This window comes from Pseudonaja textilis, chromosome 2 (assembly GCF_049901715.1).
Source record: "Pseudonaja textilis isolate UNSWEBS1 chromosome 2, rPseTex1.2, whole genome shotgun sequence".
NCBI lineage: Eukaryota > Metazoa > Chordata > Lepidosauria > Squamata > Elapidae > Pseudonaja > Pseudonaja textilis.
In genome coordinates, this window is record NC_141991.1 from 219,703,902 (window position 1) to 219,726,154 (window position 22,253).

Genomic DNA, 22,253 nt, shown 5'->3' on the forward strand with positions numbered 1-22,253 from the left:
CAACCAGTTCACTCGAACCAGTGAGAACTGGCTGAATTCCACCATTGATTATTTCAGACCAGAAAATAAAATTTTACTGTCTCAACATTTCTAAGAGAAAAAATTACTCATGGTGTGAACAAAACATTTACTATTTGTAATCTTTGTGTTACAAGCTAAATCACTCACATGGATATTTGAACCGGTGTAAATGGACTAATCCCATGTTCTTATGTGCATTTATTGGATCATATAAAGTGCTCTCAGATTGGAGTTGGTAGAAATATGGAAGAGTCACTATGTTTTCCTATAATGAACAGCCATATAAATCCATTTGTAACTTCCAATTACAGTTTTGCAAGTAGTACCACAGTTGGAAATTTCTGAAATTTGCTAACTAATTCCATGAAATAATTCAAACTGAGAATCATCTCCTGAATACCAGAATACACCACTTTAAAGCATTTCTTATTTTGTATTTGGATAAGATTGTGTGTCTGTTTTGCTAAAATATGTAAGTATACTTACTTATTGTTCCTAAGAAAAAAATGATATTCTGAAAATGAAGTTTTAAAAAAACATCTTCACATTAGAGCTGAAATGTAGCCTCCAATACCTATCCTATCCTGGCCAATTGGATCATGTCAGAAAGTCCTTTTTTCATTAACACAGTCTAACTAAATCTCACATCATTAAGCAAGATACCTACTATTGTAATTGACACTGACAAAACTCTGCATGGAGATATCTGTAGAATGAACTTGTCAAACTGATTTCTCTCTCTCTCTCTCTCTCTCTCTCTCTCTCTCTCTCTCTCTCTCTCTCTCTCTCTCTCTCTCCCTCCCTCCCTCCCCCACACTCTCTCTCTCTCTCTCTCTGATATATATATATATATATGAGATCACATACATCACGAAACCTCAGAAAACATATATATATATATATATATATATATATATTTGTTTTCTGAGGTTCTCATGGTATTTGTATGTGATCTTTGGTTGTTCGGGTTTTCTCCCGCGTAGATTTGAAGTATCTAGGCAACGTTCGATGAAGTCTCATTCATCATCTTCAGGCTTCTGTCTCCGGCTCTGTGCTTCTCAGAGTAATGGAGATTGCAGCTGCTTCTCCTCCTTTTAACTGCCAGTGGGGTGGGACTTGATTGGGTGGGGGCTTGGCTGTGTTCTGATTGGGTGGGGGTGTTCTCATTGGTAGGGGTTTGGCTGTGTTCTGATTGGTTGGGGGTTAGCCGTGTTCTGATTGGTTGGAGGCGTGTTCTGTTCAGGTGGGGGCTTGGTTGTGCTCAGGTTAGTCTTAGTTGCTGGGGATTTGAGCTGGAGAGTTGTGATCTTGCTGTTTGGCTTCTAGTTCGTGGTCCTGCTGCATCTTCATAGTGGGTGTCGGTTTGCTTCATGTATGGCTCAGAGGGGTTTGAAGTGGGTAGTGATGCAGCTGCAGTGCAGCTTCTGGTCCATGGTCGCTTCTCATTTTCTGAATGGGTGGGAGTCTGTTTTCTACATGGAAGTGTGGTGGTGGCATCTTGTGTGGCTCTCATGGGTGTGGGTCCGGTGTCCTTCTTCATGTTAGGTACTGTCTGTTCATGAGGCGGGTTTCCAAATGGCTGGAAGGCGGGAGGTGTCATCTCGTTTGTTCATGCTGTGTGGGCGTTTTCTATCTCTATGGCTGAATAATCAGAGAAAGCAGCTGCAATCTCACATTACTCTGAAAAGCACAGAGCCGGAGACAGAAGCCTGAAGATGATGAATGAGACTTCATCGAAACGTTGCCTAGATACTTCGAATCTTACGGAGAAAACCCGAACAACCAAAGATCCATATATATATATATATATATATATATATATATATATATATATATATATATATATTTATTTTCTGAGGTTCTCGGTATTTGTATGTGGATCTTTGGTTGTTCGGGTTTTCTCGCGAGATTCGAAATGAGCAGCTTGATGAAGTCTCATTCATCATCTTCAGGCTTCTGTCTTTGGCTCTGAGAAGCAAGAGCCGAAGACAGAAGCCTGAAGATGATGAATGAGACTTCATCAAACGTTGCCTAGATACTTCGAATCTTATGCCGGAGAAAACCTGAACAACCAAAGATCCATATATATATATCCATATATGTATTTATATATATATATATATATATATATATATATATATATATATATATTTATATTTATATATATATATATATATATATATATATATATATATATATATATATATATATATATATATATATGTCTAAATACACTATAAACTTTGCATAGGTAGGAGTCCCTGTTGATTTTACTCTACTAGTTGTTAGGGGGCAGCACTCATCTCCATTTCAAGGCCATGAGCCAGCACTGTCCGAAGACTTTTCTGTGGTCATGCAGTTAGAATGACATCATGGAACACTCTTTCTTCCCCACTTAAGTTGTACCTATTTATCTACTTGCATTTGAATGCTTTTAAATGGCTAGGTGTGCAGGAGCTGGGTGAAGATGCACGACACTCGGGTCTTAAACTTGGACTTTTGGCCTACCAACCGACAAGCCCATTTTTTTAACTACTGAGCCATCATGCCTTGCATGTGTAGGACTTGAAACACTACAACAGAGCAATATTTTGATAAACAAGTTGTAATAATGCCTAAGAGATTTGTCTGTAATTCCTCACTTCATTTGCACATTTATCACAGATTTAATGATATAAGCATGTACATGTGTGTGTCAGAGAGATTAGAAGTTTGAAGGCTGTAATATGTATAAATGGTATTTATGAACATGCATGCAAGGCAAAAATTGCTGGAAGATGCTTAACGCTTTGTCTTTATTTTCATTTTCTCTCCTTACTATGAACTTATTTAACCAAGCCTGTTATCCTCTGGCCATGTGAATTTTTTGCTTTTAGGAAATCACTTAAACAATAAGAAATTAAACTTAACTGTCATCTGCCCCATATGCTCTTGCCTAAACTTCAGTAAATGGCTAAATCCAATTCCATGTGAATGGACTTCTGTAGTGGATTTTATTTTTCTTTCTCATTTTTTCTTCTTACAAGGCTTAATATGATAAATAAATATAATCATTTCCTCAAGTCTTCTTCCACAGTTGACATGGGTTGTGTGTGGGAAGCTACATAGAAAAAAGCATTTAGTTTCTCAGTAATGTCATATATAGATGAAAGGCCAGTTTATGGTGTAATTAGCTACTGGAATGTACAGATTAATTTTGGCAATTTTGAGCTTGTGTTCTTTTTAATCCTATGTATAACATAAACATTAATTTAATAAAAAATTATCTGTAAAGCCATTTTTAAATAAATATATAGTTAGATCTTAATATTTTATATCTGAAGTTTATGTAATGGATTTTATTTCTTTCAATGGGACTTATTTCTGTATATCCATGCATAGGATTTGGAGTTAAATTCCACTATCATAAATGGTAATTTTGAAGTCTCCTTAATGAATATGAAAAGAACACTATATGTACTGGTAAAAGAAAACATATATGGAAAGGTCACAAATATTGCTGAAATTACAATATTTAGATTAATATTTCTGAAGTTAATGGTTGTTTGGGGCAGTGGTTAGAATATTTTTAGCAATTTAGTTCTCTCATTTCCTTCTATCTCTCCTATTTCCAACTGATTCTTGGGACAAAATAGAAAATCATAAATGAGCAATTGCTTTTGAAGATCTTGTTATCTTAAGCAGTTTTCTATGTGACACCAGTGATGGCTGTTCAAAGAAGTACAGTAAGATACAGTTCAACTGGATAGACAGAACTGATAACATGGTTGTTTAGATTTGCACCTTAATTTTACTTATTTATCTAAGATGCCATCCCACTTCAACTTTCTCTTACTCGTGGCATTAGAAAGCAACAGGAAAATGCAATTTAAAAATAATAATAAATGAGATGACAAGCTAAGCAACAACAAATATCTAATTTACCCAACAAGGGGCTACTAGCCTAAAGCCTGCAAGAAGAACTAGGTTTTAAGGCCTTCTAGAGTGACATTAGGGTGGAAGTCAACCAGATCACTGGGAGAATCCCATTCCAAAGGGCAGACACCACAATAGATACGGCACACTTCTGGGGTCCTGATAAATGACACAGCTTAATCAAAATAAGGGCTTCCTGACCTTGAAAGCCCAAATGAAGCTGAGCGAGGCCTTTTTGGCCACAGCTGCCATCTGTTCAACAGGCAGGATCTGTAAGTCCAGGAAGACATTCAAATTGCATACCACTCTTCAATAGTGAAATGATATCTCATCCCAGATTTTTTAAAACTACATGTTTTTGCCTTTTCTAACTGGTAGTTCTAAAATAAATATTTAAATAGAAAGACGAAAGAGCAAATTTGTAAACACATCTCTATAAAGGATCTGTTTAGCACACTAAGTAATAGGAAGGTAGCTAAATAATTCTTTAGGGATATTTGTTATGGGACTCAATGTAAAATTGAATAACATTATTAAATGAATTTTTCTGTATCTTTGCAAAAAATCTCAAGGGGAAGAAACTAGGTTTCTTGGCAACAAGGTCAGTTTTGCTTTACATTTCTCAGTTCATTTCAGAACTGAAGCTACTTCACACTAGGTTATGTGCTGCTGACATTAATTGGAGACGGGCTGCAACATTTGGACAAGTATCAGCTAGACTGAATTTTTACCATTTTAAATTTTTGCTGAGGTTGTAATAAAAACAGCTATTTCAGTCTCTTTAAAACGTTTGAATTAAAAGTGTCAACATAACCATTACTGTTTGTAAACCATCATAAAACATACATGAATTGCAATTTTGGGTTAAGGAAGGAGTGATATACCAACCCAAATATATTGTTTTGGCCTGGTAGGATTTTTTTAATGATGAAATTGAAGTTGCAGTAAATTTTATAGTTGATCTTATACTGCAGCCTTTGCTAACTTGATAACTTCCAGTTTTTTTAGATGTGAGACAATGATGTCCATGAGATTTGAGTCAAAATAGTCAACATGGTGGCAGCAATCATGCAATTGGATCCCATATTGAATAAATAAATGTTATAATACTTTCCATTCTTGCATACAACTATTCAGATTTCCATACAACCAGTGTTGTTTCTTGATCATATGAATGTACCCTTATTTCCAAATTGCTGCTTTAGCCTGTGTACTAGTTTATTCTTTTTTTATCAGTAACCTAGATTACTTTAAAGTGAAGTTTATTTTTTTTATTTGAAACATTTATATATGTTTGATATGTAACAAACCAACCATCTTATAACCAACTCTGTGTAGTTTTCAGTCAAAAGTAAAAGCAACATTCTAGTTGTAGCACAAATAAAGCAAAGAGTGATATTCTCAAATAAGTTTCTTAAGGTTAACTTGGATCAAGCAATAACTTTGAAGTTTTGTACATGTTTTGTCCAAAGTATGCCTGAGCATATTACTCCTATTTATAAGTGTGCATAGGAATGTAGCCTTAATCACATGGGCAACCTTGTTTACTTTCTGATCTTACTTTTTACTACTTAGCTATTGAGAATATTTACTCCCATAGAAATATTTATTATAAGTACAACTGGTATGAGCATTTTTGGGGATACTGCTGTGATTGAACAGATATGTAAGTGACAAAATAGGAAAGGGAAAACATATATGGGGTTCATTTCATGAAATGAATACCATCTATTGACATGAGATATAAATAAAGGCTCAGGCTGGAGATGTATAGCAAGTATTTTAATAAACATCTCTTCTTTAATGGGCATCTTTTGCATTTTAATTTATTGACCTGTTTGTCTAAATTACATCTAACTATCTCATGAGGGCATAAATAGAATTTTCACATGGATTCTTTTCTCACATAGACACACTAGTATGTTTTATTTTTATCCTTAGTATTCAAGTTTTGCTATAACATCAAAAATAGGTAGCTAAAAATAGATTGCACTCTTAGCAGTCTACATGAAAAAAATTCTGTTTGAGTTTTTGGGGAGAAGGAAGAGATTGGAAAAACAGACAGCTTTGGTTTTTGTTTTGTTTTTTAAAAGAAAGAGCTTTGGAGAACAGTGAAGAAGAAAATATGATTTATAAATGTAGAATATTTTTCTCAACTGTGCCTTATATTACAGTTTATAAATTCACATATACTAAAGACATATTAAAAAGGTGGCAGACTGTGCATAGAAATAAAAATAAATTAATACACCCATGTATTAACGCATTTTTTTGGATGAAAAAATTATGACTTACTTCGAAGACATTTGTTGTAAACATGTTGGAAGCAAGAATGTATGGTTTCTATTCAAACCACTAAAAACATCTGCATGTCTTTTTAGTGCTGACTAATGGTAGCATTTCTGCTGGTCTGATATCCCTAGTGATTTTCCACATAGATGTATATGTAGAATTAATATTTCTGCTTGGGGAAGCCCAGTTCAACTTTATCATTCATAAGCAAAGCATGTTCTAAAATTATTATACTTTTTGATCATTGGAATTAATCAGAAAGACTATATTAGACTAAGCCAGAACAATTCATGACTTGCCAAGCTGAAAGCAGCACACTGATTGCACTAGAGCAGGGGTGTCCAACCTTAGGAACTTTAAGACTTGTGGACTTCAATTCTCAGAATTCCCAATTTAGAACTCTGGAAGTTGAAGGCCCCAAGTCTTAAAGTTCACAAGGTTGGACACCCTTGCTCTAGAGGTTAGTAGAACTTTTGGTCCAGGCAGATCATATCTTCTAAATAATATTTTTATTTGTTATATTTTCATCTATCCAATAATCAAAGTTCTGGATGTATTATAAAACTGTTTGTGGAATAAAATGATGTAAAAGTATATTAATCTACCTCACAAGAAGAAAATAAAATTCATAAAGCTCACATTTCCAGTGAAATGCACTTAAAACTAAGCTAGCATTTTAAGTGTTCCAAGGTGATTTCCTTTATCTAAGCAATTTTTTAAAAGTAATTAAAAACACTTTATGGAACTGTATATTTATGATGAAAATAAATGCACCTTTGTAAAAGATGAAAAAATATACAATTACAAGTGTATAAAATGAGGGAAGTCAGAAGCTTATGGTGATCCCATAAGAAATACAACACAAGTAGAAGGGTTTTTTTTTTCTCTTTCCAATATGCCTGAGACTAATAGGAACTAAAAGTAGAAAATTAGGTGTGGAAAATTCCTCCTTGATGCTTTAAGAAAAATTATTCAATACAATGGGATTGTTGAGTTCCCATTCATGCATTGAAGAAAATATATTGATACAACTACATGTGCTATGCAACTGTAGAGCTACATACAGTAATCCAGTAAAAGATATGCCTAAATTATGTTCTGTTTATTATTTGGGTGTAATCTAAGAACCATATTCAAGTTTGCTTATTGCCTTGATCAAAACATATCTATTGTAACAATATCTTTTTAAAAGATAATGTATGTTTTTATAATGTAGAATGAACAGAAAGAAAATATCACTTACATTGAAATAAATTTACCTCAGTAATGTATTTTGGTACAAAGAAAATGACTGGGGTTAAATCGATGCAGTTTATACTTATACTTATATAAGTTTATACTTATACTAAAGGAAAAGCTTAGGGTAAATTCCTAGACCGATGTCACAATTTAAATTTTAAACAGCCAAATCTACCCATAAGATACTTTAAATTGGAGGAGAAATTCATTTGTTCATCATTTATTCATTCATTTATATCCTTATACATATCATAAATTTGAGTCCTAAATCCTAAGACACCTGCATTACAAACAAGTTGTAGAAATGTTACTTGAAAGCTTCATACTGGATATGTGTGAAAACATTTTTAAAATAGAATTTTAGGATACACTTTATTATGTTTTCTCCACTCCTCTGAGGATTTGTTGCTCACGTAGTTCTCATTCCTCAGAATCACAGAATGAAAGGGGTAATTTAGGCCATTAAATCCAATCCTCTACTCAGAGAATAAATCCAAATTAAAGCATGCTCAATGGAGTGCCATGCAGCTTCTGCTTGCACTCATTCAGCAAAGTGGAATCTAGTCCTTCCAAAGATAATGGGTTTCACTGTCAAACTACACCATTTTTGCACCATTTTTCTTTCAGTAGTACTTAACAAAAAGAAAATCTTGCAGAATTACCAAGTTTATCAGGTGATCAAAAGAAACATGTAAGTAGTCCTTGCTTACATCAATGTTTGAAGTTATAACAGCACTGAAAAAAGAAATTTACAGCCAGTCCTCAACCATACAGCCACTGCAGCATTCTCACAGTCATGTGATTGTGACTCAGGCACTTGGCAACCAGTTCACATTTATAACAGTTGCAATGTCCACGGTCACGCAATCACTATGTACAATCTTTATATCTGGTTTCCCGCAAAAAAAAATCAATGGGGGAGCTGGTAAGAAATAGCAAATCATACTCTAGTGATGTTGGGCTTAATGACTGCAGGTGAATCAGGTGAATCACAGCCAAAATGGGTGTGATAAGTCAGGCATGATCACATCATTTTTACTTTAGGACCATGTTGCCAATGGGGTTGTCAATCCAATTGCAGCCATTAAGTAAGCACTACTTGTATTAACATGTGATGCCATACACTTCTAGACTTTATGCTTTCCAAGTTAAGTGTTTAAGAACAGTTAAAATTAAGAAATTAAGAACAGGACATTTAAAAAAACAAAGATAAAAGTTCTAATATAGTTAAGGATTTGTACATTCCATGGTGTTTTATATATTGTCATTGTACTGAAGGGATCTTAAAAATCATAAATAAGAACTTTTTAATTGGTCTCCTTTTCTCACCCAGTATTTAGCATCTTTCATATGATGTATGTTGTAACTTAATGAAACTTATTTTAAGAAAACTTACCTGATACATGAATAAGGCTGTTTTGCAGGGGAATATCTCTTATCATGAATCTTCATAATAGTGTTCAACTGCACTTACCAGATAAACTTAATTGGTATTAAAGAAATAGACTGAAGTAAAGAAAGATATACAAATGAGAAGATTCATCATTTTATTGGATTTGAAGACCATTGAGTAGTGCATCTTAATTGGGGCCAGTCGGGATCATTTAATAATTGCTGTCAGAATATCAGATTTAATTCTCTTTATGCAAGTACTACAGTGGGATGGAGTTAAGCAAATTGTCATTTAAGGTTCCAAATGAACAAAGCTTTAATTAGGTTGATTAGCCTCTATAAGATAAAAGAAGGAACTCTAAAAGTGATATCTATTGTGAGTTGCATTACTAGTATCAAATGCTTTTATACAGTGTATGTATGTATTTGCATAATACTTAATTTTATTAATAAATTTCTGTGCTATCCATCAGCAGCAGTTTTCATGTGAATCCCCTGTAATAAAAAATAATTATGCACAAAATTAATATTATGTGGCAATTGTATATGTACTTTCCTCAGAATATGTACTTCTGAGTAGATAGGCATGCACAACAAAAAAGGATTAGGGACATTAGCCTATTAGGTTGTTCTCTTTTTTTGTTTGTTTGTTTCCTGGTGCATTGGGTTATTTTTTTTCCAAATGTTCATCTCTATTTTTTTTCTTTTATTTTACTTTTAAGATGTACGCTATCCAGAATCATTTGAGAAATGGATGGTCTATGATTCCAATAAATAAATATTCCCATTCATGATGGCATATAGCATGTTTTTCTGAGTGTATAATAATGGAACATCATTCTTGCCATACAGGAGAACTTTCTGGTTCTTGTTTGGCTTATATGCAAGAATCAAACATAGATAATCCACAATATATTAAAACATAGCATTTGAATTTGTGTTCTTGATTGTTCTACCTAATTAATTTTTGCTTGTAAGCAACTGTCTTTACTACACATTTCTGAGAATCAACATCTTCAGTACACTTTATTTTCCTATTAAACAAGATTGGGACAGAGACAAGTAGGAAAAAGATCAATTTAGCAATCCATTGTAACTTAAAAGATTCTACTTAAAATATTGTACCTGTACTTAAACTTCAAAGCTAATCTATTGGTGTTTTAATGTGTATTCTTCGCTGATTTTGTGTCAAAGGTTCAAGTTGCCTACACAAGAATAGTTTACTTCCTTTTTATCACCCTTTACTGCTTTTAAGAACGATTTTTGTCAGGGATTGCTGTGTATACTAATAGGGTAGAAAAAATTTCTGGGAAAATGTAATGTAATTGAAGACCGCTGAAAGATTAGCTAATGTATCTTCCAATTGATTTTGTTATCCCCCCCCCCCCCAGTGTACTCAGTCTGACAATAATAAAATGAAAAATATTGACAGTAATCTATGAAGTGAAAAATGGAAGGATATCTTCCATTGGGACAAAGGTTTTGAGAACTAAAGGTTATGAAAACTAAATACCAACTTAAAAATTTAAGTGATGACAGTATTTATATGGAAATTAAGTATATTTATAGTTTTGTGTAATCATGAAATTCATTTTCCTAAAGAGATCCTTTTTGTTTATACCATTGGCAGCTTATGCAGTATCTGGATACCTACCATTTCTTTGCATACCAACTCATATGCAGTGTAGTTTCATTCATTATAGAGATTTCTTGAACAGATATTTGATCTGAGTATGGTCCTGATTAACTAGATATAAGGGCAGCAGCATGGCAGCTTTTTAATAACTTGGTTTTATTTTCAAATCTCTGTCAAATATTGAAGTGGAAACTAAAATTCAGTTGCTGAATGCTGTAGTATGGATAACATTTCCTGGGTCAGCTTTGGAGAATACAGGTTCTGTCGATAAATGGGTTATTTCAGGGTGTGTTGAGAGCCATTTTCCAAAAGTTTGAGTTTGTCTACAACAATGGTTTCAATCAGGCATCTCTGGGGGACCTAGAGTATTTCATGGGCACCACTGATGAAAAATATCTAATAGTAGCGTAGTGTGTGATGAAAAACAAAGTGTATAATATTTCAAATACTATTGTTGATGCCAGAAAACGTACCTGTTATTGTGCCATGTTTGTTCCCGATAATGAGATCTGGACTGGGAGTCCCACAGGAAAAAACCAAGGTCAGATACAAGTGAAAAATGATTGAACAACATTGGTATAGAACAAAAATAAATTATATTTCATTAAAATTTGTATTTGCATTGAATTAAAATTAAATATAATTGACGCTATGCTCAAGCCATGTGTGGGGGGGTTGAGTTGGTGTGCAAAGAAATGGTAGGTATCTAGATACTGCATATGCTGCCAATGGTATAAATAGAAAGGATCTCTTTAGGAAAATGAATTTCATGATTACACAAACTATAAATATACTTAATTTACAAATAAATACTGTCATCACATAAATTTTTAAGTTGGTGTTTAGTTTTCATAACCAAATATTTGCTTTGTTAAAAACCTTTGTCTCAATGAGCATTGAGTTCAGAATTGAAAAGATTGGGGGATCTTGGTGTTTGCTTATTTCTTGTAAATATTTCATTACCAAACTAGATAATATCGAGGAAACAAAAGAATGGGGTTTACTGGCCATATGTGTATGACAGTTTGCCCTACTTGTCTTAATTAGGATTGTAGTTAGTGTGGCTGTTTCTTACGGGCCTACTAAGCGTGCTTGACTGTAATATTTCATCCAGGGTGGTTATTCCTTGGCTATGTGCTAATTAGTGGAAGTCAATCCTAAAGCAGTATGTGCCATGGGCTGTTTGCTTCCTCCTGTGGCATTTCTTGCTTTTTAGATAATTTGTAGATCTGGCTTTTGCCTCTGAAAGCTACTGCAAAGACTTCAAGGGATTATGTGAAATGAACCCTCAGGTTAGCTGAAAATCTTCTGTTTTTTAAAAAAAGGATTAGATGGCAAATGAACTTAAGTAGTGGTCTTAAATTTGCAGAAACTTATGACAATCTTGAAAGAAAAGTTGAGTCAACTCTTGGCTATTTTCAATTTGCAGTATCAATGACAGGTTTTACTGCCTAGGTTTAAAACGTGGGACTGTCAGAGGGATCATGGATATCAACTTTCAAATGATGAGCTAAGAAAGTTTTAGTTTAAAGCATAATACTGGTGGCCAGATTATCTGAGGAACCATCTCTACCAAAACTTTTCGGTCCAGCGTGAGAGTCTGTGCTAAGTAGTCCCATCTGCAAAAGAGTTCCAACTAAAGATCCCTCTTTTGTGCTGTGGCTTTTGCCTTCTAAGAACCTTATCCCTCTCATAGTGAGGTTCCTCTGAACCCTCATGTTTTTCCAGAAAATTTTTAAAATATGTTCTTTTTCCAATAAAAATGGAACAAGAACTAGAATCATGAGGTAAAAGGGTAATCTTTTCCTTATAATGTTTAGAAAGTAAATAAATCAGTGCAATTGAGCATGTTACAAAAAGGTTGATTTCTTGTGAGGCAGGGCACTAAATTATGAAATATGCCTGTTGTGAAATAGAAAAGTTTGGGCTCTGATTTGCAATAGAACCTCCCTATTTTACCAGGTTTGTCGCTTTACCATGATTATGGCACTTTCGTATAAAATGCTATATTTATTTGTTTTTAATCTGCTGAACACTTATGAGGTTATAACATTTTTACCTAGTATGATTTTTGAATGATGTGTCATTAAAATCATTAAAAGCTGACAGAAAAAAAGAAGCTCAGAGCAAAACTCCATCCCAATAGTATATTTGGGGAGATACATTAAGAGTAAATTGTGACAATATATCATATAATGATACTCAGCGGCATAGAACAGAATAAAGCAGAGTAAAAGAGACAGACTGTGGTATGATTAGCAAAAAGGCCTTAATAAAAATAACTGATGTTTCGTCTGTAAAGATTTGACTTTGTAGTTATAATCGAATGGAAAAGTGTTGTCTTTAATTCAGAAATGGAAAAAAATAATAATAAAAGTAAATCTAAACATACCTCAAATTTTAAGGAACACATTTGATGGTCATTTAATTAGTCATCCAGTGCTTTGGATATTAAGAGACCAAATTAAAAGAACTGTTATCCAATACTTCTAAGGGGCATCCATTTACAGTAAGAAAGATTGTTTTAATGTTTTTAGACTTCTGTTCATTGCTGATCAAATTATGCAGTTCCTAGCTATACCTCTTATAGAATATCCATGGCAAACTTTCTGTTATAAGCAAATGTTATCTTGAAATGAATTTTGAAATGAAATCCTTTCCCCATATTTTAACGTGGCTGTCTAGCTGTATCATGGAAATATGTAAATGTAGGATGTGTTCAGGTTTTGCACTGAAATGTTTGGGACAGATGTTGGAATCTTATAAAGATCCGGAGCCTCTTTCTCTTTCTTAGTAATGACTCTCTGCTCAAATTAGATCCCTCTTTATAGTGAGCATGCTGTGTCTGTGTTGTCGTGCAGCGGTAATGACATCTAGTGTATAACTGTATAATGAAGTGGTTTTATTTTTTAAAAAATATTTTTTATAAAAGCTAAAAATTAACAAACTAATATAAAGAATAAGAAAAGATAGGAAAAAAGAGGACAAAGTCATAAATGCAGAAAAGAAAATATAAAGAAAGAAACAAAAAAGAAAAATATATATAAAGAACTAGCTTCTGATTTTCTTTATATCATAATATAAATTTACCTCTTACCCTGGTTATATCATGAGTTTCATTTTTTCTAAGATCTTTTTTGAAGTATCAAAATCATAAGTCATAAATTCATCTTTTTCTGTGCCACACAAGAAGTCTAGAAAGGTAAAACCATACATCCAGTAAAACCATACATTTTTTCTAATAAAGTTGTTAATTTGGCCACTTTGCAAGATCCATCATGTTTATCATTCATTCCTCCATTGTAGGCAATGTTGGCTCTTTCCACCTTGTGCATATAATAATCTCACTGTAGTTACCATATATAAAAACAAAGTTCCATGTCTGTTTCCTAATTGTTTATAAATCATTGCCCAAAGGAAAGCCTCTGGTTTCAATTGCATATTAAACTTTTAAATATTTGGTATCATTTGAATTGAAAACTTTCTGCTTTTTTTATATGTCTACTAAGCATGATAAAAGTTCCTTCTTGTTTACATTTCCAACATAATTTTGAAGTAACTTTATGCATTTGAGACACTTTCTGCAGTGACATACACTACTCAATACATCATTTGATTAAAACAAAATCTCTAAGATTGTGACAGGATGTAAATTCCAGTCTTTTCAACTACATGTTCCTCCACTTTTCTGTCTGAATATTATAACCAAAGTGTATGAAGAGGTATTTTTAAAAAGCCGTATTTAGGTTTAAGCTTTATGTGAAGTATGCCAGGGAAAGTTAATTCGGTGATGGCTATATGCATTGGCCTGTGCATTCATTGGCTCAGTGTTTTGTCCAACAGAAGCACACCAGACTTGTTCATAAAGCACTTACTCTATGTGGCATGTTTAGAGAATGGAACTAGGGTCGTTTCCATTTAAGACTAAATCAACAGGGAAACTTGCGGCTTTGGCAATTCTGTGCCTCTCTCAGCCTGATTTATCTTACAAGGTGCTGATTTATAGACTTAGTAAAGATTATGTCCTATTTAATTGGGTTTGGGCTATCCAATTCCTTCTTACAGGAAATGTAGATGCATGTTACAATGTAAATCCTTATATTAACCTTGGTCAGCATCCTTATCGCAATCTTGTTTTACAGCCAGAGTTTTGCATGTTGAAATGGACGATTCCCTGCTGCAATTCATAGCCACACAAAGCAAAATCTCAGTACTGTAAAGCTTCCCCTGAAGAATGTTAGCTAAACTTGCCCGTGTTTGTTACATCATATTGCAATTCCTCTTTTAATATGCATGAAACATTATCTTCCGGCATCAATGCACATGTAGGGTTTTGTTGTGGTGGTGGTTGTTTACATGTCTAAAAGAAAACAGAAGGAAAAAAAGACTCTTTTTATATTTTAAAACAAAACATTTTTAATTAAATCTCTACCCATGCAAAGTTAGAGGCAGCTGTTGATATGTGCAGTTAAATCAAAACAGGGCATGGGGTGGGAAACAGCAGTGACTATATCTAATTTAATATACAGATTGATATTTAAAAAAAAAACTTTCATCACCCACCAAACACATTGACTTTTCTTTCCTAGTTGCTTCCTTATTTATAAATTAAACATTTACACTCCTCCATTTTGATTTTCCTTCTCGCTCCTTGGGTGATTTATTCAAAGGATCCCCTGTCTGAAGTATTGCAGCAGAACAGATTCAAAAATGTCTGTTCAGAGAAGGAAGTGAAGAGTTTTGGTTCCCATTTTGCACTTCTGGAACAGTTTAAGGAAGGAAGCACCTTTACACCTTTTATTGTTCGTGGTTGCTGACATCATCTCCTTCCCTGACCACTCAGTGCGTGTTTCCTGCCATTCTGTCAAGACGCTGCTGTGATACTGAGTGGGAGATGGACAGAATGTGTAAGAGAGCAGGCAAGGAAGAGACTGCAGGGTGTGGATTTGTCCACTGGAACTCAGATTCTTCTTCCCTCAGCTGTCCCTGCTTTTGCCAAATTGTAAAGCGAACAGAAGCCCGCCAAAATGAAGTTCCTCATTTTAGCAAACAATCTGATTTTTGTTGTAAGTGTTTGGGTTTCCAAAAGGGGGAAAATGCTGAAGGCAGTAATTTTGAAGACTGTAGCATCAACATTTTTAATGCATTTGTTTACATATAATTTTGTCATCGTTTTAAAAGATTTCTTTAATGTTGACCTATTTGGATAGGGTTTCTGGAATAATTTAATTCATGGCTAGTTTTGTGTGGTGAACATTCTTTAGGGCAGCCTAGAGCTTGTGCTGTTGTAACCTTTTTTGTTTTTGTTTTTGAGAAATGCATGGGAGGTTTTCAAAGGCAACTTTAAATCGTTAATTACTGAAAGTTGATCTTGTAGAAGTTTCAGAAGCAGGTAGTCAACATACTTTTAGATATTTGGCAATATTAGAGGGTAGATAGCTCATAAATTGACTATGCTTTTAAATTTACCCCCACAATATATTTATCAAGTTTCTTTACCATATAATTTAGCTGCATGGGTTTGAATCTTTCCTATATATATATATATATAAATGGTAATTTCTATTTTTAGTTCATGCATGCATATGAGCGTATTTATAGAGATATTTTTCTGCTGTCTTTCGGATGGGGGTATAATTCAGCTAAAAAAACCCTAAAATCCTACAGTCACTTTTGAGCAAAAAGCTCTTCAGAAAGCTCTGTTGTTTATAACTGATAGAACTGTTGTATCTCTGAATCATGTGTATGTTTCTAAGTGCTTGCGTATGTGCACATATGTATGAACAGATAGAAACAGTGAGCATACTGTTAAGCTTCTTGATCCTCCACATTCCTGGATCTGAGAAGCAGCAACATAATAAATGGGATGAATGTTTCCTTTTTAAATTGCAAAGGTTATTCTCTTCCTCCCACCACCACCACCACCACCACCACCAACTTGTCAACAAATTGTTGCTGCAAACATGCACAATGGTTCAAATTCATCTTTTAAATTAAAGTGATACAAATTTGGTGGTCCGTCAGTCTCCCTAGTAGGTTTATGTTTGCTGGTTCCAAGAGGTATTTGTGATACTATTTTTAGAATATTTTATATAGTTGCTGAATACTTAACGTTCCTGACACTGGACTGTTTCTATTTTTCTTTTTCTTTCTGAAAGCTAGATATGAAATGTGGAACTGATAGTTGTGTGGGAGGGGCTAACCATGCTGCTGTTTTACCCAGCTCTGCTCACAAGTTCTTGCAGACAAGAGTGTCAGCATTCAGTGATTTCCCGTTCTCCCCCTATTCCTCCCTCCTCCACCCACCCCCCAGCCCATGGTTTTTCTCATGCAGGCTTCAGACTCTGGATGTGTAAAGCAACTCTCATCCTGGCTAACTGTCACCACTTCTTTAATCTGCCCACTCTGACCTTCCACCCTCAACAGAATAAGAGCTTAGGCAGACATAGGGCTGTAAGCCAATAGTGCCTCTGGCTCCACGTGAGTGAATGAAAGGAAAGGAAATTGTCCCATATGCATTTGCTCTGGATTAATCTATGGGTTGTCTATGTGGTGGAGAAAGCCTGTTAAACTTCTTTGGGTTCATCTTGTACATGAAAATTACCTGGCTTTTTAAAAAACAGAGGTAAGAATCACTATTTGGTATGGATGGGAGTTCTGGAGGGAGAGAAAGGCTAAGGGGATGCTTCCAAGAAAAAGTCCAGTCAAAAACGAATAAACACGCTACCGTAACTGCCAATAACTCTAAGGGACTATGACATGTGCAAATTTATATGATATGCAATACAGTTTTAGAGAGCTTGTTTGAATTCTACTCTATTTCTGGGTTATTATGAATAGATCAAGCTGCATCAGTTAAAATTGTAGAACTGTACAAATGAAACTGTTTCACTGACACATAGGCTGATTTGGATAGTTAAGAAAACATCAATTCTTCAGTTTTTAATGCTACAAAGTAATAGTGCCAGCAATTATATTATGAAAACATTTTAAATATAATGCTGATTTGCAGTACAACAGTACACGCTTATACCTATGAGTAAGCCCAATGAATTCCAAGGGATTTATTCTCTGAAAAGTATATTTAAAATTGCATCTTCAGAGTGTATAGAATGTGGAATTTCTGTGAAAGTAACACATGTTCCTTTCAATTTCTGTTTAAAAAGTCCAATATCTTTCCACTGAGAAAAAGAGGAGAAAGGGGGATATCAAAATAAGAATCAGCTTTATTGCATGAAAACAGTACATTGATAAATCATTGCTTTTTATTTTTACATAATTGTTCAGGTTTCTTGTGAGAAAAACCAGTGTCGAATTAACCAGAAAAAGCTTAGTCTGCACACTTATATCCTTTTAATTAATAAATAATTTTGTTATACCAGAATTGTGTATAAAATATTAAGGCTGCAATGCTACATGCTCACTCACCTAAAAAAAATCTGACTAATAGGAATAGGATTTTACTGTGACATATATGAATATGGAAAAGCTGGTTTCTCCAATTTATGTTAAAATCTTTTCATGACATTTGCAGCCAACTTTTAGGATTACAAAAAGCAACTGAGAGATTTCTGTCTTTAGCTTTTACGTAATTTGCATTATATTTTTATCTATAGTGAAACTCCATTGGTTTTAAATTCACAAATATATCTTTTTAGTTTATGTTTTGCAGTGGGTTGGATTAATATTGTCGCTTCTAGCATTTTTGTGGAGGAATAAAAGTGCTGCCATGTGTTTGTGGATTTCTGGTGCAATTATGACTTTTTACAATGTGGTTTTTGTTTGTTCATTTGTAGTGTGTAGAATTTGGTACACGGAATATACAGTATCAAACAACTGTTCTATATATTGTATTTCCTGTAGATGGAGATATATACAAATATATTTAGGGAATATATATGTACTAAACTATGATAGAAGGATGAATATTTTTTTCTTTTGAAATCTTTTTAAATGCAAGATAATTTTAAAAGATTTAAGAATCAGTTGACATTTCCCATATATCAAATAAAACATTAATAAAATAATGGTCCAGCCTATTTGCATAATAAGAAGCATTATTATATCTTCTGTTTTCATTCAAAAGTGAATTAGCTTGATTACTTAGCTTGCATAGGTATGGAAGGCTTCATTAACTCTCTGATTCGGGTAATTTTTCATATTTCTGACGAATTACAGAACAGAAAAATGTGCATCAATGAAATGTAGGAGAGCATTTACTTTAATTGTTATAGTGATGCCTTAAAAGGATTCTCCAACATTTACACTTTCAATCTTGTCTTGTATGCATGAATGTTCTAAATAATTGACTGTAGAACTAGAGTGCCAAAGGTATTTAAGAAAAACCTTGACAACCCATCTGTCAGTAATTAATAATGATAATGCCGAACCATTCTTGACTTCATTTCTAATGTAATTGCTTATTTAGCAGTTCTACATGCTAAATGCATTCAGGCCACTTGATAAAATACCACAACTAATCAAGTTCTATTGAGATTTTGTCTGAGGAACTTAACTATTCACTTCTTTTGTATACTTGGCAGGAACGGATGCAGGGGTCTGTGAATTGAATTGTGTAAGTGCTGAAGAAGGAGTCTTGGTTTGAGGAAACAGGAAAGAGGAAGGAAAGAGAAAAAGAAAATACAGAAGTGTAGGAACGAACGAAAGAAGAAAAACGGGGACTATGGGGAGAAAAAAGATTCAGATCACGAGGATAATGGATGAACGTAACAGGCAGGTGAGTTGAAATTTGAAAATCCAGTATCATCAGATCTTACAAAGGCTATAATTGTCACACCTGCATTGCATCAATGGGACATAATAATGGATCCTAATATGTGTTTCATGTATAGAGTTTTCAAATTCTATTGAACTATTAACATACATACATATTTGTAAAAACAATTATTCTGGGAATTCCTTTTCTCATGAAATAATTGATATCTAATTCAATATTTATTAAAGTAAAACACATTTCATTTTATCATCCATAAAACTGCTTAGTATCTTAATTTGGATTAATCCAGTGATCAAGATAATTCATATAACTCTTACCATTTTTGAAATGGCTCATATTGGGTAGTTATATTGTTTAATATATGTTTTGTAATGTAAAACATAACATGATGGCATTTTGAGGACTTGCTCAAATTGTTATTCTTATTTAAAAATTACTTTTATAAAATCTGAGAGTTCTCGAGATAAAATGTCAATACAGTAACCCTATACAGAAATTACTTCTGGAAAAATTAAATCATTGTTGTTTAAAATTAAAGCTGCAATTGTTTTCTATGAATGTATAAAAACAAAGAAACAAACATTAAAAAGTCAACACATATATCCAGGCATGCAAAAAAAAAGTTTAAAATGTGCCAACCAGAAGAACAGATGTGACTCCATGAATCTTCAGATAGGTTATGGATGCATGCTACATCTTGGCCTTAGATTAGATTTTGAAAATGGGAACATGTTCCATTTAGCTCATTTTAATTGATTATGCAGATGAAGAGGCTTATGGGTTTCTTTCTATTTGAGCCACAGACAGGATTTCTAAGTATTATTACTCCTGTTTTCATAGCTAGATCAGTAAGAAGACTTCATCTTATATTATTCCTTTGAGATCCCTGTGCTGTCCTTAGATTCCAATGCAACCACGGTATCCATAATTAGCAAACAGGTTTTTGCCTGTATCCCTCTTGCTGTTCGGTTGCATGCTTCTTATAAATATGATGCAATGTATGAATACATTATAGTTCTGATTTTCAAGTGAGTCTTGTGAAAAAAATTGAAAACACTGCCATTACAAGCATAACTTGACCTCTTCATGGCAGAAAATCAAGTTTCAAATAAAGGCAACAGTGATCATACTTGATAGATTCATTCAAAGTCTTCCTTCTAGATTACTTATTGTTCTGGGAAAAATCAAAAAGCAATAATTTTGTCAGAGGCAAAATTATTTTGAATTTATTGTTTATTGTTTTGAATTTAATTTAAAAATAAAATAGAGGCTAGCAGCTTTAAGAATATAGACCTTGGTAATTTTTTCCATAATCCTTTTAACCATTTTCTTTAAAATTATGTCAAAATAAATTTAAAAGTGGAGGAAATTTAAAAGTCTACTTATTTTTTAAGGAAATAAAGTTTATTCATATATCAGATCTTTTAGGCAAACTTGGCAATATTTTCAGATGGTATATTTTTAAGAATAGGTATTTTCTGCTTTTGTTGAAAAACTTCTGTATATTCAAAATATGGATACTGTAGGATTTAGTCAAGAAATGTTTGACTAAAATATTATCAAAAAATCAGAATGCTGTATTTAATAAATATCAATGACCACAGCTAAGTCTTGCCGATTTCAGATGTAAGTCACTTCATTTTAAATCAGTTAAATTTAAAAGAGGTTAACATTAGCTCAATTATGCAAAATGTTCTGGAGAGTTAAAGGCCATTATATTTAATTATATTAATTATTTTTCTATCATTTCATTGGAAATGATCTCTCTTGTCTTATTCTTTGCTGAAATGCTTGCACAATACTTTTTGGCACAACTGATAGAGATAAATTCTGTTGTTGAATTGGTTTTTGAAAATGCTTAGACTTACTGTGAATACTCCATTTAAGTTTCATGAGCAGGCAACTTTTTATGTCCTCTTAGTTTTGCTATTTCTTAGAAAATAAAATTAAATGTTGATTCATAATTATTATAATAGTGAATGGATTAAATCAAGAGTTGGAAGAAGTTAAATTATATGATTAAATTATACGTTTTTATTAGAAACTCTATGCATCTGAATATATTTTCTAGAAGGAAATACAGAATAGTACGTAAACCAGAGCTGGAGCTTTCAACAGACTCAGTAGAAATCTTCGTTTCTCCAGTAGATAATTTCTGCTGTCTTTTAACAGAGGCAAATCTGGATCCCACCTATCATTGTTGTAAGATGTAAGAGTGCATATTAAACTTATATATACTATGTATCTCTTTCACAATATTAACAATTTTAGAATAGTGTAGAACCCAATTCCTGATGAAATTGGAGAATTTAGGTTAGTCATGGCTACTTTTTTTCCTTCTGATTTCAGTGGGATTTTGTGAGAACTTTCTTTAAATACATAACTTTCTTTAGTTGCATACTTTAGTTGCATAGTTTTTTATTTAATAGATGAAGATTTTCATATACTTGTATTGGAGACTTGCTTGAGTTAAAAATAATGAGTATGGAAGGGATCAAACTAACATTGTGTTTTCAGTAACTTTCATTTGCATAGGAAAATATACATAGGACATGATTGTTTTAAAATTAGGATTAGTTCTGTGGGAAATATAGGATGGCTTAATTTTCTCTTCTGAAACATAATTTGGTTGAATGCATCTATAATATTATTAAATTGATATTGGTAGACAAAGATTTAGAATTTGTTCCTTTCGTTTTTGGCTCTTACTTGCAATCTAGAAAAGGAGATAGCGCTTTCTGTAACAAAAGGATTATGAATTGCAGTGCATTTATATATTTTTTTTTTCATGATAAAATACTAATTGAGCATTTTGCTGTTTCTGCTGTAGTATATCAAAGCACAAGTGCATAACATCACAAGGCATGAAAATCTTTCAGACTATTTGTAAACATCTACAATTTTTATCATCCATAATTTAACATCTTCCATTCAATATTTTAATACTTTTTCTTTCTTATGCATGTTAAATTTGGTTTGACTAGTTTTTAAATAGAATCTGAGATCTCAAGATTTTCAGGG

The 22,253-nt window shown here is 33.2% G+C and overlaps 1 protein-coding gene across 16 annotated transcripts in view; it reads left to right on the forward strand.

The window, feature by feature from the left end:
* MEF2C (myocyte enhancer factor 2C) overlaps positions 1–22,253 on the forward strand; it is a 182,097-nt gene that overhangs the window by 65,485 nt on the left and 94,359 nt on the right. For 10 of the 16 annotated variants that reach the window (XM_026718934.2, XM_026718943.2, XM_087927078.1 and 7 more), the window contains one exon: positions 19,039–19,232. In XM_026718934.2, the coding sequence (XP_026574719.1) occupies positions 19,179–19,232 (54 nt within the window). In that variant the 5' untranslated portion in view covers positions 19,039–19,178. Of the gene's footprint in view, positions 1–15,336; positions 15,562–16,736; positions 17,121–19,038; positions 19,233–22,253 lie in introns of those variants that run through there. The other 6 variants (XM_026718901.2, XM_087927072.1, XM_087927077.1 and 3 more) reach the window with 6 other exon arrangements.